The sequence below is a fragment of the Chelon labrosus genome (genome assembly GCF_963514085.1).
Source record: "Chelon labrosus genome assembly, chromosome: 22".
Classification (NCBI taxonomy): domain Eukaryota; kingdom Metazoa; phylum Chordata; class Actinopteri; order Mugiliformes; family Mugilidae; genus Chelon; species Chelon labrosus.
Genome location: NC_140355.1, coordinates 12,849,365 through 12,865,236, shown reverse-complemented (window position 1 = coordinate 12,865,236; position 15,872 = coordinate 12,849,365). Strand labels below are relative to the sequence as shown.

General features: G+C 40.9%; 2 protein-coding genes across 3 annotated transcripts; one reads left to right on the top strand and one right to left on the bottom strand.

Moving 5' to 3' along the window:
• Positions 1-822: 822 nt before the first annotated feature.
• On the bottom strand, positions 823-8,300 carry mtfp1 (mitochondrial fission process 1). The gene is made up of 6 exons (XM_084572355.1): positions 8,167-8,300; positions 5,075-5,202; positions 4,340-4,572; positions 1,391-3,905; positions 1,097-1,306; positions 823-1,012 (listed from the first exon to the last, which is right to left on the bottom strand). The coding sequence occupies exons 1-4, from the start codon at positions 8,225-8,227 to the stop codon at positions 3,839-3,841; spliced, it is 489 nt and encodes a 162-aa protein (XP_084428481.1). The 5' UTR covers positions 8,228-8,300; the 3' UTR covers positions 823-1,012; positions 1,097-1,306; positions 1,391-3,838.
• Positions 8,301-9,791: 1,491 nt separating this feature from the next.
• Positions 9,792-15,751, top strand: lman2la (lectin, mannose-binding 2-like a; the record flags this gene model as incomplete). Of its 2 annotated transcripts, XM_084572960.1 has the most annotated exons (9): positions 9,792-9,987; positions 10,343-10,461; positions 11,101-11,218; positions 11,313-11,395; positions 11,538-11,570; positions 12,283-12,444; positions 13,069-13,183; positions 13,693-13,815; positions 14,184-15,751. In XM_084572960.1, 9 exons carry the CDS (start codon positions 9,792-9,794, stop codon positions 14,324-14,326), a joined length of 1,092 nt encoding a protein of 363 aa, XP_084429086.1. In that variant the 3' UTR covers positions 14,327-15,751. The 2 variants fall into 2 exon arrangements, with proteins under 2 accessions (XP_084429086.1, XP_084429087.1); XM_084572961.1 differs by lacking the exon at positions 11,538-11,570 and having other exon boundaries at positions 9,800-9,987.
• Between the last annotated feature and the right edge of the window lie 121 nt (positions 15,752-15,872).

The window sequence follows — 15,872 nt, the reverse complement described above, 5'->3', positions numbered from 1 at the left end:
TATATAAAGTACATACTTACTGCATTAGAGTGACAAGTGTGCATAGATGGAGTCCTGCAGAGCTGCACAGGCAGAGCAAGGCACAAAAACAAGGTTAGTGGTGACATCTAGTGGCCATCGTGCAATATAGCAGGTCAGCTAAAGAAATGTTGACGTTTGTATTTTAAGATGCAACATATTCAGTTTAAAAAAATAAAATAAGTTTCATTCAAATATGACGAACCATTAATGCCTCTTGAGATGAGAAACCTAGGAACTGGCTACAATTTGAGATTCCCTTCTTTTGTATGCATGCAAAAAGAGCAATTGTGATGCATGACACTGCATTTCAGTATGTTTAGAAAGGTCTTATTTTACACGCCACAATATGCAAAAACTACAGTTATGTCGCTTTGAATAAATTTTGCATTTTGTTTCACATTTAGAGGCCTTTGTACAAAAAGCCGAGTGTCAGTATATGCCTGGGTTTTACTGGAAGCCCCGTTTATCATCAGGAAATATCTGATCTGCTGTGGTGTTAAAGTCACAAGTGTTCCGTGTACAGAAGGAAAATAAAAAGGACATGCCTGCAGCAGATACAAATGTTAAGGCAATCACGTCACCCTGCACAAGCATGCGCATTTTAAGAGTGAGCTGGCTAGGATATACGGTTTTAAATACACATGCAAGAAGCAGGAGAGACAGATTGGGGTTTTCATTATTAAAATATTCCACTTATAGACTCTTCCTGTGTGTGTGGGGATTGTGAGAGATACTACCACATAGCAGACAAGGTGGTTTGTCACATAAGAGAGTCCATGAAGCACAAACATGCCCATCAAGTTTCTGCACATCATTCACTTTATTTAAGCATAGTCCTCCTTCTGAGGCTGAGGCCGATAGTGAAACCTGCCTCCTCTCCAGATACACAGGTAATAGGCCGTGCTCAGAGACCCCACCACAGACACCAGCAGGACGGCCGCCACCAGGACAATTTTCCACACGGCCGATTCTTCCACTTCCTCACTAGTAACTAACAGAAAACATAAAGAGAAAACTAAATTAGATCACAGCGAATATAGTGGTTTATAACTGCACCGCCGCTGCACCGTCCCACCTTTCTCCTTCATCGACGGCGGCTCCGTAGAGGTCAGCGGCTCCGTAGAGGTCAGCAGGTTCTGGCCCTCCACCGTCACCAGTTCCGTCACTTCTGGTGAACTTGTCGTCGATATCCTCTCCTCTTCTGCTGGAGGCTGCTCGTCAGCGTCGTCATACTGTCGACCGTCGTCAGTGAGAACCCACTGGTCCTCGACGTATTGTGGAACGCCTGCAAACGTTAGTATACCAGGAGGATAAATGCGCATCAAAACTTTAACAAGCAGAAGATGCATGCTGCTGCGTTTACTCTTACCTGACTGACTTCTTGATATGACCAAAAGGGCCAAAAATACGAGATTAAGTACAAACATGACTGTTTCTGACACCGCCTGGCTCTCCTTCGCTTTTAATGTGGGCCCTTCATCTGGAGAAGTGGCATCAGCTGTGTTCTCCTGACTCAATCAAGACAAATTACCGAGACTGGGACCTCAAATCGGTCTGATGATGTTCTTTTGAGTGAGAGCTTCCATCTCATTGGTTAAAGTGTCCCTTGAATTACTCCTCTTTCATCCAAAAGTGACAGTTGGTTAAGCTGAATCTGCTGCCTTTTGAAATGGCAGTGTATAAGCGTTTAGACTTTTAATCATTATTTCTTTTTTGCACAAAAAATTGTAAAAAAAAACCCAACAAAAATCTAAACGTTTTTGTCATATAATTTATTTCACTACAGTTTCAGACAGTACAGAACATCAGGATGGTTCACTCTTACAAATGGAAACGGTTTCTTTCACATTTAAAAAAAATAAACTCAGTAAACGAAACAGTATTTTGAGGTTCAACCCTTTTTTTTTTTTTGACAGTTAAGGCTGAAACCGTGACTCGTAAATTGAACTCCTAAACACACTCTTCAAAAACAATAGACAAAATAAAATAAACCGTTTCTTTCTCCTTTTGCAGCGTGCGACAATAGAAATACAGTGAAGCGATGTGTAAAATCTGAAATGTTAAAAATGAATATGAATATAGAGATTTCCACTAGGAGAGGCACCAATACACTCCTTTATTTTATTTTATCTCTCTATGACATTCTGACGTGTCATAGCAGGAAAAATACTGGCGCAGTCTGTGACGTTAATAGTTGCTGAATTATATTTAAGTGCCTCAGTGGCAGGGTCGTGGTTTTATACGCTGTTAATCACTGGCATGGATTACCGGGGCTGCTTTTCCTGCTAAGACAAATCAAACCATCGGACTTGAAGACTGTTTCACACGAGGTAAAGTATGTGCTTAAGTGAATAAAACCATCTTATGCGGAATATACTGGACTCTTGAGCATGCATTTTAACGATAAATCCCTCAAAGTCAATTACTGTTAAAGTAGTCTTAAATATTGCGGACTCGGCTGCATAAAATCTGTGCCAGCAACTCCAGGTTTTCACAGGTGTTTCTCTCAGCATAGTCCCCTCCAAGACGAAGAGAGCATGAAGTGACACAAATACATTAAACAAATGTTATTGCTAAAATACCCTTGCACATTAAAAACATTTCCAATATGTTCCTTTTTGTCTTAAAGAGCTACATTATATTTCCCTTTTTATTTCACATGTGCACAAAAAAATTTTTCCCCCTTGCATAGTCCAGCATGTGTATATACAGCACTTAACGTGGCTCTTCAAAACAAGAGCCTTGATAACTGTAGACGTACAGTATCTGTACATTTCTCGCTTGAATCTCTTAAGCCATTTATCTGCATAGATATTACACAGGCCTTTGCAAGTATCTAAGAAGTGCAACCATAAATTCAATGTGCGTTGAATTGAAATTTTCTTCGGCATTACCGTCAATAAGCTGTTCAACTTGTGTACCAGCAGCATAATGTGATCATTCAAAGTCTGATCATTTTAAACTCTAATTTGCCAGGAGGAAATATCTCAAATCTTGCTGGAGAAACCGTTTTAAATTATTTATAATGTCTCAAACTGGCATATATATCTAATATTTTCAGACTCTTTTTCACACTGACTTTTATATAGAATCATGTAACTTTGGCGTAAAGGCTGCTGTCAGTGAAAATCTCAATGACTTTCGTGATTATCAATAAAGCAGAATGAAACAATGGGAGAAGTGCATCAGACATTTCCTCTCTATTTTAACTTTTTTTCTCCAAGTAACAGAAACAAACATATATATATATATATATTTTTTTTTTTTTTTTTTAAAGCTGGTAATGAATAAGAGGGACATCATGGCACACTAGCTCTTCGGTCTGTCTTTACAGTACCACTGAATATGGCTAATAAATGCACCAAGTGTGGATTTGTATAGAACCACCTTGATATCTGGGTAGTAACACCCGGCAAGTTCCACCTCGTTGGCTTTCTCTGTATAAAAAGTCGCAGGAGTATAACGGGACACTGTACCCCCTGCCGAAAACGCAAAGATTTGCTTTACCCAACTTTCCTATTGCTACATTCCCATTTTAAACATTTTATTTTTTCACAACCCAAACGCCCCTGAGATGTTAAAATTCAGTATCCCCCAGAGGGATATTTCACACAGCAGGATTTCACTTTTAACAACCTAACCTAATATAAATGTTGTAATTTCAGCCATTATTTGTATTATAGATGTACTGGACTAACTGTGGAATTGTGCTCCATGAAATTCTTCATTAAACATCTTGTGGACAATCAGCGCCGCTCCGCAGAGACTTGGCCGGTGTCTAACCGGGAGAGGGCGGCCGGTCCCGCACGACCCCTCCTTATTTGTGCTTCTCCTCCTCATTGTAGACCTTCCGAAGGCTTGAGTCCAGCAGGTAATCCACTGACCTACAGAACAGAGAGAGTGGAAACCTTGTTACGTTAAACACATTCTGAATCCGGCCTCTGAAACGCTTCTGCTTTTGCTGCGGTTCGTGTGGTTTTCCATCAGTTGGAACTTAAAACTACTACCACTGTTGGTGATAACAAAACCGTCATTGCCATTGGTTGTAAAATCAAGACACCAAAATCTAATATCCGTTTATGTTTTGCCACAAAATCCATAATTACCTGTAATATCAAACCAAGCTATGTGAAGTAGTAGCGCTATTAAATTTTCTGGTACCATTTATGGTTGACATATTTGGACCGTTATTAAAGGACTTCTAACATCATTTTTACATTATATTCAGAATAGACATATCACATATCTGAGGCGTCAATGCACGCTGACATAATCAATGTCCAAGTGAGGACTAAACACAGACCCAACTTGTGCCGACCTGTCTATTGGAGTAATGATGAAGGGGATCGTGGAGAGGCCTATAGCCGTAGTGGTCCACTTGCGGACAGACAGGGGCCACTTGGTGGTTCTGCCCAGCAGGTACAGCGACCCAGCACACACGCGGTTAATGGTGAAGCCTGGGATGATCACAGAGGCGAGGGCCTGCCACACGAATGTGTCCACCACTGCCGCCGCTACCCGCGTTGTCCTCCCTGGGTTGTCTCCGTGGGCCTTGAGGAACAGAAAGAGGATCAGAAAACGAGCGTGGCAACAGCTATCAGACGCTAAATCGGAGGTGTCAAACAGACAGCCCGCTGGCTAAAACTGGCCCACCAGCGGGTGTAATCTGGGGTGAAAATGACATACAAGACTTTTACTACAATTTTTCAATAAAAGTAGTTCATTTAAAGTGAACACTTTCATAAAGTACTTCTTTGCACTAAAACAAAAGGAAAAATCTGCCGTTATTTCTAGCTTATTATGCTGTTATGTAAGTGGTCCAGTCCACTTGAAATTAAATTGGGCAGTATGTGGCCTCTAAACTAAAATTAGTTTTACATTTGTCCATAATATGGACTTTAATTCAATTTTTATTTGATGATCTAAAGTAGGGATTCACCACTTTTAAGGCTTGTAAGCCGTTAAAACCCAATTCTGTATGTAAAAATGTCAATAAATGACAAAGTGAGTTTTAAACTTAGCTAATACGATTATTAATAAGGTAATATCTTACCACAGCTGCTTTCTTCCCTTTGTCCACAGCATCAGCCGTAACATAAGCAGTGGCCACAGCATAAGTTCCCCAAACCAAGCTCACCGGCACCAGAGCACGAAAGGCCTCCCCAACTTCATTGGCATAGCCTGAGGGAAAACATACACAGACGCAGGTGAGACCTTCTTAGTCCCCTCTAAGTACATAGTAGCCTTAGCTAGCAACCCTGCTATTAGACGCTAAGTGTCAGGTCTATAAAACCAACCATTAGTGGCATATGTTTAATGACGCATCTTTTCACGGGCACTTCACAGGAGGACAGGACTTTTTAATGTCAAACTGCACTGTCTGTATTTTTAATCTTAAATTCCTAAAACATGGCTGATAAGCTTTACACTGTTTTCTTTTTGACAGTGTCCTGGTGAAAATGCAGAGAAAAATTATGCAATATCCATTTCACGAGGGTCGGAATGACTTAGACGCCCTTGATCTCTAGTCGGTGTGTCACTTCTGCCATATGCCACGCCGACGGTACATGTACATTACCGGTTAAATTAACTCCAGTCACACAGGGAGCATTATCTGTGGTTCAATGACAACAGAAGCATCAGAGCGTGGTGGAGTCATATTCTGCTGCCGCCGTATGAATCCATCATACGAGTACTGCAGGCAAAACTGAGGCTGCTGTTCCAACACCGCATTTACGCCCTTTGAATTTGGTAAGCGTCAGTTTAGTATCTCCAGGATAAATGTCCTTGCCTAAGAAATATGAGTGTAGGTCGCTGTACATTACAGATTTCAGTTTATTAAATCTCATAATTATTTAGTGGATAATTGAAGGACCTAATGTGTTTATTTAATTCGTCAAGCAGCTACAATAAGCGCCTCTTCATTTAGTTTGGTGAAGCCTGCATGACAGTAACTAGTTTAGTTATCACAGTTGGAGTATATGTTAAGGATTTGGCATTTGTTTTGCCTTGTACATAAAGCAAAAGAAAGCACAGTCATTAAAAATATTCTGTAGTAAGACAGTGCAGCAGAAAGGACTATGTTTGTATCACTGTATTAAATCATACTTTCTTTCGTATTCATGTCTTCTACAGGGTTTACATGTATCCCAGATGAAATACTGTAAAAGTTTTATATTTTCTATAAAGTCTCCCTCCTATTAATATACTGTGCAAAAAACCTGAGCTTGCAGTATTTGTCTGAGGACTCTTATTTTCACAAAACTGAGAGGACTAATACGATTATCTTTACAAATGCAGACGCAGATGCACCGCCTGCGCGTAACGACTGCTCAATAATTTATTTTTACACGTCCGCTTTAAGTGTTCACTTACGTGCTGCCTTTAGTTAGTAGGATAAGCTGGAGTGAATCATGCTTCTGGCTCCGCTACAGTCAATATGAGTCGCTGCAGGAGGCACGTTAAGCAATGTGTTTTTGTTTCACAGTTATTCAGAGACGAGGACAGCAAGGAACACTGCATTACTTTTGATGTATGGGTTTATGGAAATTTCTCTGACAACTCCCTTTGCTGTGGGGTCTGAATTTTCAGTAATTGGCAAAGGTATCTTATCTTATCTTATCTGAATGGTAGAAACTAAATCTTGATAAACGCAAAGTGAGCCATGTTTAGCGGATATAAAAATGCTCCTTATTCACTGCAAAGTATAATAACTGTTCAGCTAGTGGATTTGGAGATCTCGAAGGTGCGGTCATGCTGAGCAACGTGATAAGAAGCATGCAGGCATAGATAAGATTATCTATTTAATGAAATATTAATATGTTCAGTGCCCTGGCATAATAGAAAGTTATTTGCCCTTTAGCCCTGTGCCCAGAAAGGCATGAAGGTATGTTAGAGAGGGGGAAAAGGGTGTGACATGCTGTCGGAGCTAAACCGAAACAGGGGATAAGGAAGTGAAACACCAAAAAAAAGAAGTGGGATTTGGATGATAAAAGACAGGCTCGTGTAGTTCCAGCAACACTGACTTTCTAGCCAAACACAACAACCGTATCCAGTCTCTGATCTACTATTGAGCGCTCCTGCTGTGTCGGTTATCAGCAATGGATGTTTAAATAGACCTGCTACCGTCTTCAAGGACACGAGGATCAGGTATCTCTGCTCTAACGTTATCCACCTTCAATTAGGTTAATGCCACCAAAACTCTTCGATCAAGCTAGTGGGCCCACAAGGATTTAATCTGTGCTCAAATAAGTCGGCCATTACATTATAAAATGTTTTGTTTTGGATTTGAATGAATGGATGGTTGTGAATAAAAAGGTTTGACAGGAGTCTGAACAGTTTTTATTACATTAATCAATTGCAGTTTTCTCATAAAAGCCTGGTCTCTTAGAGGACATAACACGAGCAAACATGAAATTATTGTGAAACACTTATATCCCACAATGCCATGGATACACTATTCTATAGATATAAATGTTTTACAGTCCCCGGGTCCCCATTTACAGTGAGATGGCTAGTCTAAATACATGACTGTAGGCCAAAAATGCACAAATATCACAAAACAGACTCACATTCCTGCTGGCACACTTACTCCAAAATGTGCACATGCAGATTATCCTGTACAGACAGGATTAAAACTGAGATTATGATTTTATGAGGTATTCCCACGACATTACATGGTAAACTATGGAAGACTGATGTAAACGCCCTTCAGACAGGTTACTGCACACCTCAGTGGGTGAATAAGCAAAACCAATAAGCGCCGATACTTTGTTGTAGCTCTTAAAACACAGTCACAGTGTTTCAGTCATAGTCTGGTTATGCCTAAGGCGTTTCTTCGTGTTTGAGTCACTGCCTCAACTTGCTAAACAACTACCTTTACAAGGGACAACACCTTATAGTTTACGTCTCATTAATGTTACATTATGATGCGGAAGCAAAGACGCCGCTAACCAGTGTCGGACGTCCTTTACGTCCCACTGTAACAAAGTGCCCTTGAACTGTTCGCTAAAAATAGCTATTTAAAAGAGATGTTAGCCAGCCATGCTAACTCTTAGCTAGCTAACACACGGATCCGGTGCACTTCTCTCTTACGTACTGTTATGTTAACAGAGAAAACGAGTAGCCAAATCAAACAACACATACCCAGGAAGCGGACCCACGTGTCGCGGTAAATGTCAACAGTTTTTTCTTCTGTGGGATCCATAGCTTGCTCTTTTTTACTCCATCCCCCGATGCTGCTGTACTATAAACTCAGTGAGCGTGTCGGGGAATCCGACGGAGAGTGGTGACAGTGAAGGGGGCGTGGCCTCAACTACAGCATCCAACTGGCTGCACGCACAGGGCGGCAGCTGCAACCGCTGCAACCACCAACAACTAGGACATTTTACTTCATAACGGAGATACTGTACTTGAAATACACGAGCTAGATTTTCCAAAACATATATATGTGCATAATCACTCACTTGCCAGTCTATTTACCTATATTTATTGACACTATGTAAATAAATTCAATTCATAAGGTGCACTAATAGTGAAAACAAATGCACTCTTTTATATGAGTCCTGCACTAGATCTTAACTTCATCCATTCCACATTTGTTAAACATAACAGAGATCTATTGATTCAACTGTGTTTTCATTTTGAAATCTGTTGTCTGTAGTACTATTGATTTGTATTGTGTTGTATCGACATGTGTTTTTATTATTTTGACAGCTACATTTTACTGTAGGGTGACTGGGCTAAATAACAGAAACGCTTATGTATTTATGTATTATTTATTGTTTTCTTAATGGGTGTCTGCCCCCCCTTCCTTCGATGTTGGTGGGAGGGGGAGAGACAGGATGCGCCTATCCCGGCGGGATTTGATTGATGGTGTATTGGCACCTCTCATTTCTTTTTCCTGTTCATCCATTGTGGTTGGTTGTTGGCGTTGTCTCGGGCTGAGTATAGGTTAATTGTCATATCACATGACCACAGGTTTGGTAGGGTCTCTTAGCTGAACAGGGCCTCTAAATGTGTCTTGCCTGGGATCTTGGCACAAGGGATTATAACATTTTACTGAATATTTCACAAGGTTTGAGTTAGCGTCAGCTGCTGAGCGGGCCATACAAGCCAGCAGCATTTACTTAGTTTATTTAGATTATAGGTTAAGCGTCATATTATGACTGCAGGTTTGTTAGGATTTCTTAGCTGGACAGGGCCTCTAAAATGTGTTTTGCCTGGGATTTTGGCACAAGGGATTGCTACATCTAAATCCTGTGTATTAATGAATGTTTAACAGCACCACAAACTACATCCTTCAAAGTGATAATAGGGTTGAATTACCAGCTTTGTGGCGCTGTTTCAGCATAAACTGAACATTATAACAGTCATTAAGGGGGATAGCTGTTCTAGCATGCATACCTAATGTTTTTGGCAAGTGAAAAAGCCACTTTGATAAGTAGTGAAACATTTTCAAAACAGTTCAAATAAGCAGTTTGGTTTTTGTTTTTTTTATATACTATGATTTGGACACATCTTCACAGTTATATGCGCACCATTTACTTATTAAACCAGAGGATCGATTTTTCCCGCATAACAGTCAATTAAAATCCAGTAGTTATAATGTTCAATGCCTCAATTAATTATTTAAATCACAAGCACAGTACATCTAATGGAAAGCGTTCATTCTGATTGACAAACAAACTGACCAATAGCTGTGAGCCATGAAAAACAGTGGACCAATGGGAAGGTAGGGGACTGTTCTGTGGGAGGAGTCAGGACCCACCATGGCCGCCGCCAGCAGGAGCAATCATTATAGCGGCTCACCAGTCAGCTTCATTTACAGAAGGAAAACAATGCCTTTTAAATTGTTCTGGACTGTCGCCTTTCTTGTTTTTACTGTAAACCGTTGTTTCGCCGACGATGATCACGAAATGGAAGAGTTTCTGAAGCGGGAGTTTTCCCTTTCCAAGCCTTACCAAGGTATCTGTCGGTGGGGCTGTCACTGGTACACAGGGGCAGGCGGAGGGGCAGATGTTTCCAGAATAATGCATTTAGCGACCACACCAGATTTATTCTCGAGATCTTATCCTTATGTGATGCAGTTTGTTCATTAACATCTTCTGTTTTCTGATATATATTATCGTTTGACATTCAGTTGTGCTAATACAATTCTCTGTGCTTCATTCGCTTTTAGCTGTGTGTTTGTCTCCGTTGTCTAACTCAGCTCTTTTGTTCAGTGATATAGTAGAACCGCTTTGGCTGCTCAGCGACTTGTATTATGCTGTGTCAGCTTCTTTTTTTTTTATTGTGGTAACTTTACCTTTTGTGTTCTCAGGTGTGGGATCTTTAGGCTCCTCCCACTGGGAGCTGATGGGGGATGCCATGGTAACCACCGAGCAGGTGCGCCTCACACCTGACATGCAGAGCAGGCAGGGGGCAGTGTGGAGCCGCATCGTGAGTAAACGCAACAATCAACTTGGATGAAAGACAAGATTTGATCAGCTGATTCATTGTTTTGTCTGTAACAGAAAAAATCCATAGTCCATTATCCAGTTAATCTTGTAAACTTGTAAAGGAAGACAGGGTACAGATATATTACAGTAAAAGCCAGAGACATAAGATGCATACGGAGAGCAGTCCATACAGTCTTGTACTCTCAATTTCCCGTTTATTAGGTTCACTTAGCTAAAATTGATGCAAGCTAACACACAAACCCTGTAAAAAAATACTACGATAATGAATATAAAAATGTCCAGGTATATATATTAAAGGGTTAGGAACAAGAGCTGCAAAAGAACCTATTTACACTAATCTTTGGAGATGAGGTTTGGATATGGTCAGCACAGTCACAATATGATAGTGATAGTTACATTTGAATAAAGTAACTCTTCATCCTAGCACGTCTAGCCATTTCAGCGACACCTAACGTAGCCCTAATGCCAAATGTAGGGGACATGTTCAAAAGTGGGCACATGGTAAATCATTTTCAGTTTTTTAACCCAACAAATCCAAAATTTTAATTGTTAAATGACTCATTATTGTGGTGAACATTTTGTATTTCAGCGGCTGTAGTAAACCTGTTTGTGTTTCTAGCCTTGCCATCTTAAAGACTGGGAGATGCAGGTGCACTTCAAGATTCATGGACAAGGAAAGAAGAACCTGAATGGAGACGGGCTGGCCATTTGGTACACAAAGGAACGCATGCAGAAAGGTCAAGACTAATGTGAAACTAACTCTAGTTCTTATCATTTAAGAAATAACATTTTCTATGTTACTGACATCCTTGTCCTCACATACTTTTATAGGTCCCGTGTTTGGGAATATGGACAACTTCACTGGCCTGGGTGTGTTCGTGGACACTTATCCTAATGAGGAGAAACACATAGAGGTATGCTGTAGCAGCTCTGCTTAGATCTCTACTATTGTGTGGGGAAAAAAAGTCGGGCTAATGGACAAGTGCCACCAGTGTTCTGGCAGTTTTGTGTAAAGGGGCTGTATTTGTGTTCTTTTGTGCAATCATTTGGAGACAGGCGCAGAAGAAGAGGTACACTCCCCGCACACAGGTAACCATTCTTTGGAACATCCTTTGACAACAACCCTTTGTCTCACGTCTTCACCCAACCCGTATCAGTGCAATATCTCTGAGACAGCACTGGCTGTGACATGTTTTTTGTCCTTGCATGTTTGCTGTGTGGTTACTACTAAGTAAAAGTATTAATATCACCGTGTAAAAGTATCTGTGCACTGTGCACATTGGTTAGAAGTGGTGCAGTAAGTAGGTCCTCGGTTCAGATCCTCTCGTTTCCTCCCACCATCATCAAAAAAACATGGTTGCTAGGCGCCGGGTCAGGTTGGCCCACAGCGGTGGCGCGCTCGGTCACCGCAGCTCAGGACCAACTCTCCATTCGACCATGTAATTTCGTTGTACACTTGTATAATGACAAATAAAGCACTTTACCTTTACTTTCCCTACTACTCCCAAAATTCCTAAGTAAAAGTCCTGCAAGTTATTAAGTATGTTAGTATAGTCAGGAAAATGTACCTAAAGCATTTAAAATATTTATTATAGAGGACATTTTTTGTGTTGTCACTGACACTGTTTTGTATTTTAGCATCATGGAACAACATTAATCGCTAAACCTCCTCAGTTTGCATGACTTTCATAATATAAAGTGTCTCTGCATGGTCATCATCTCTCGGCGCGGCATGTGATTAGAGACTAATTTAAATCCAAGTCCACGCCTCATGCACCTCTTTTCCTCTTGTTACCCCAAGAGGATCTTCCCCTTCGTTCTGGCCATGGTGGGGAACGGCACCATCAGCTACGACCACGAGCGGGACGGCCGGCCCACGGAGCTGGGCGGCTGCAACGCCATGGTGCGCAACCTCAAACACGACACCTTCCTCTTCATCCGATACATCCGCCGCAGGCTCACGGTGAGTACAACATACTCTCAACCTGTCTTCATTTAGCTATGGTAATAACAGAGCATGCAGCATAGTATTATATTGTACTATATTCTACACATAGACACCAAATGTCTTTTATCATATGAATTTCACATATAAACTGAACTTTGTGGTCTTAATATAATATAAATCAATTGCTTTTTCAGTCCACTAGATGGTGCTGTTGAGTTTTTTTCTGGTGAGGTCTGCAAAGATGAATAGACAATGAACTCAATTCATAAACCGGATGTCATTTAAGGACATAATTTGCACAATTTGGGTAATAGATAGGAATATATTACAGTACATTAAGCATATTGCACAATGTTTAAAATGATAATGATATATTGTGATTTAAGTATAGTGATAACGCTGTATACTCTTAGTAAATTCTAGTAGTGGACATATTATTTAAATGAAAATCCAGGGCTTAAGAGAGTTTGATTTATAATGTTTCGAGATGTTTTTTGTATCCACTGTATGAGTCGATGAGAAAGATCTTAGTTATTCAGGCACTTTAGTAAGCCTGCTTTTGGGAACAGCTGGCAAGATATTTTTGTCCTGCGATCCTCATCATCTAACTGCCGTTCCCTGATTGCCTCTTTCGTGCAGGTGATGATAGATATCGACGGGCAGCATGAGTGGAGGGACTGCCTGGACTTACCAGGGGTGCGGCTGCCGATGGGCTATTATTTTGGAGCTTCGGCTGTCACTGGGGATCTCTCAGGTAAACAGCCCTGGCACAGCTCTGTGTGCTACTAGAGCTTGCTAAGCAGTTTTGTTATATTAATAATAAATAAAGTCAAGTCACTGCAAATTGGTTGCAGAGTGTCGGCGTGTGTTAAGAAAAAAACAAATGTCTGTATCGTATAAAATCTAATGAGATGTACATGATCTAAAAACAATGGACTTATCAAAGTATTAAATGTGGCCCTGTGTGACAGAAATCATGCTGCTTTTCTTATCTAAAATATATTTAAACTCTGGATTACGTCTGTTATATTGAAATCAGCCATCCATCACTGAACATTTATAGTTTATTTTTAGCTGAGCATAGCGTCTGCACTTTCATGAAGCTCTATGAACATTTGCTGTGAAAGCTTGTGACTCCCAAACGCATCATATTTAATCACCTTTAATTCATATCTGTCATATCTATATATATATATATATATATATATATATATATATATATATATATATATATATATTTATTTATTTTCTGATTCTTTATAGATAACCATGACATCATCTCTCTGAAACTCTACCAATTGACCGTGATACGGAGTCAAAAGGAAGAAAAAGAGGAGGAAGATGAAATAACCATCCCCAGTGTAGACAATATGGAGCTACTCAGATGTAAGTCACACATTCATTCATTTTCTGTAACCGCTCGTCCTCTGGAGGCTCGCTGGAGCCTATCCCAGCTGTCATTTGGCGAGAGGCGGGGTACACTCTGGACACTCACACGTACAGCCAGTTTAGATTTACCAATTAACCTAATGAGCATGTCTTTGGACGGTGGGAAGAAGCCGCAGTACCCGGAGAGAACCCACACAGACACAGGGAGAACATGCAAACTCCATACAGAAAATCTATTAGTTGTGGTAATTATTATTACTTGTACCTCCCTACTTACAGATTCTCTTCTCATCACCTGCTCTGTCCATTCCTCTGTCTCTCCCTCTGCTTGCTCTCTTCCTCCCATCCTATTTATTACCTTCCAGTGGGTCAGATTGAAGAAGGGATGAGCGGCATTGCCATTTTCTTCGCGGTGCTCTTCTCCTTGCTGGGCTGCATCTTCCTCGTCATCATCGGCCTGGTGGTGTACAGCCACTGGAACGAGAACCGACGCAAGCGCTTCTACTGAGGGAGAGACGCCAAGAAGCAGCTTGCGATAACTACTGAGGTCCACGGACCCGACTGCACTGAGACGGAAGCGAGACGCTGCCGTGGGCAGGTGGAGCGGTGCGGGTCGTTTTACCCTGAGGACAACACTAGTTTGACACTAGACGGAGCTGATGTGTGCCCTGCTACGAAAAGCCATTGTCCAGCCTGACATTTAGTAGTCGTGAAGAAGTAGGAGGACTTGATTTTACACTTTGTACTCAACCCCTTCCTCACACACACACACCGGCTCGGCCTTTACCATCTCCACCTCTGTACCTGTCAACACAGCAGACGTGCAGTATCTTACATGACTTCTTATAAGCAGCTATATTTATTTATTTTGTTACTATTTTCTGCATTTCTTACCAACTATTAGTTCCCCACTGTTGATTTTATTGTTAGAGAGATATAAATATTCAAGTATCGCGTGCGTTCCTGCTCGTGAATCATTAACCACCTTCAATACAAAGTGCTAACCAAGTATTAGTATAAAAAAACTCTAATCTTACCATAGCCTCTCGCTAACTGAAAGCTGCCTCTCTCATTTTCTTTCCATTATAAAAAGTCTATTATATAATGTACGGTATATTCTTGCATGACATTTGTTGGGGTTCTACTCTATTGAACTGTCAAGGCTACTCCTCTGGTTTACGTACATCATGCGTGCCCTTTGTATGTGTTTATATGAAAGCGTGACCTCTTTGGTGAATGTGCTGATTTGGGTTTCAGCGGAAATGTCTGTGTCAAATATTATAGGCTCTCAAAATGTCTGTCTATATTTGATGGCTTTTATGTGCACATTTCAGAAAGTGTCTTGAACAGTTCAGAGCAAATTCCTTCTCAATGTGTTTCTAATAGATGCATGTCAAAATCGTAGCTTCGCACCGAAAGGGGAGAGCCGAGCAGAGTGATTCATTTCTCAATCATGGATGCAAATTTTCTCCGTCACTGACATTTCTTTCTTTCTTTGAACACTAATTTGACCTTTTGCGTTTGTTTTGTTATATATAAAAACACGGCCTCTGTTGAATGCGTCATACGAGCTTTTGCGGCGAGCTGAGCAGACATGCTGGTTTGGCTTCAGGCTGCCTGCCGACAGAGGAGTTCGCCAGCTGTTGTCGACTCGCCTCCATCTTCTCCCGTATGCTCTGGAAATGGTTATTGTGCAATTTTTGTGAGGACCTCCTCATTCCCCACCTTGACAACCACACTACCTTATTTATTGTTTGTTGCCTTTGTTTGTTTTGTTGCTTTGTGTGACAACTCTGTGCCTCATGTATCCATTCAGTGAACCACAAATTACAATTTATACATTGAACAATCTTCTTTGTCCTCAACTTTTTGCTGCGACCCATTGAAGGCCTGAGCACTGCAGTGTGTGAATGAGCTTAGTCTTGCACTGATCCTCGCTGGAGCACCAAAAATAAATAATAAGAATCATTGTTTTATGAAGCATACAACAGAAACATCATGATCAGTCTCTGTGTGAACAACAACAGGCTGTGCAATTTTTTTGTTGGATGACA

What these genes read in the sequence shown, in the direction of transcription:
- mtfp1 (XM_084572355.1), bottom strand. Translation starts at nt 8,227, where the DNA reads ATGGATCCCACAGAAGAAAAAACTGTTGACATTTACCGCGACACGTGG. An exon ending in CACGTGGGTCCGCTTCCTGG is followed by an intron (nt 5,203 to 8,166) that starts GTATGTGTTGTT and finishes GTTTTCCCTCAG; the next exon opens with GCTATGCCAATGAAGTTGGG. An exon ending in ATCATTACTCCAATAGACAG is followed by an intron (nt 3,906 to 4,339) that starts GTCGGCACAAGT and finishes TCTGTTCTGTAG; the next exon opens with GTCAGTGGATTACCTGCTGG.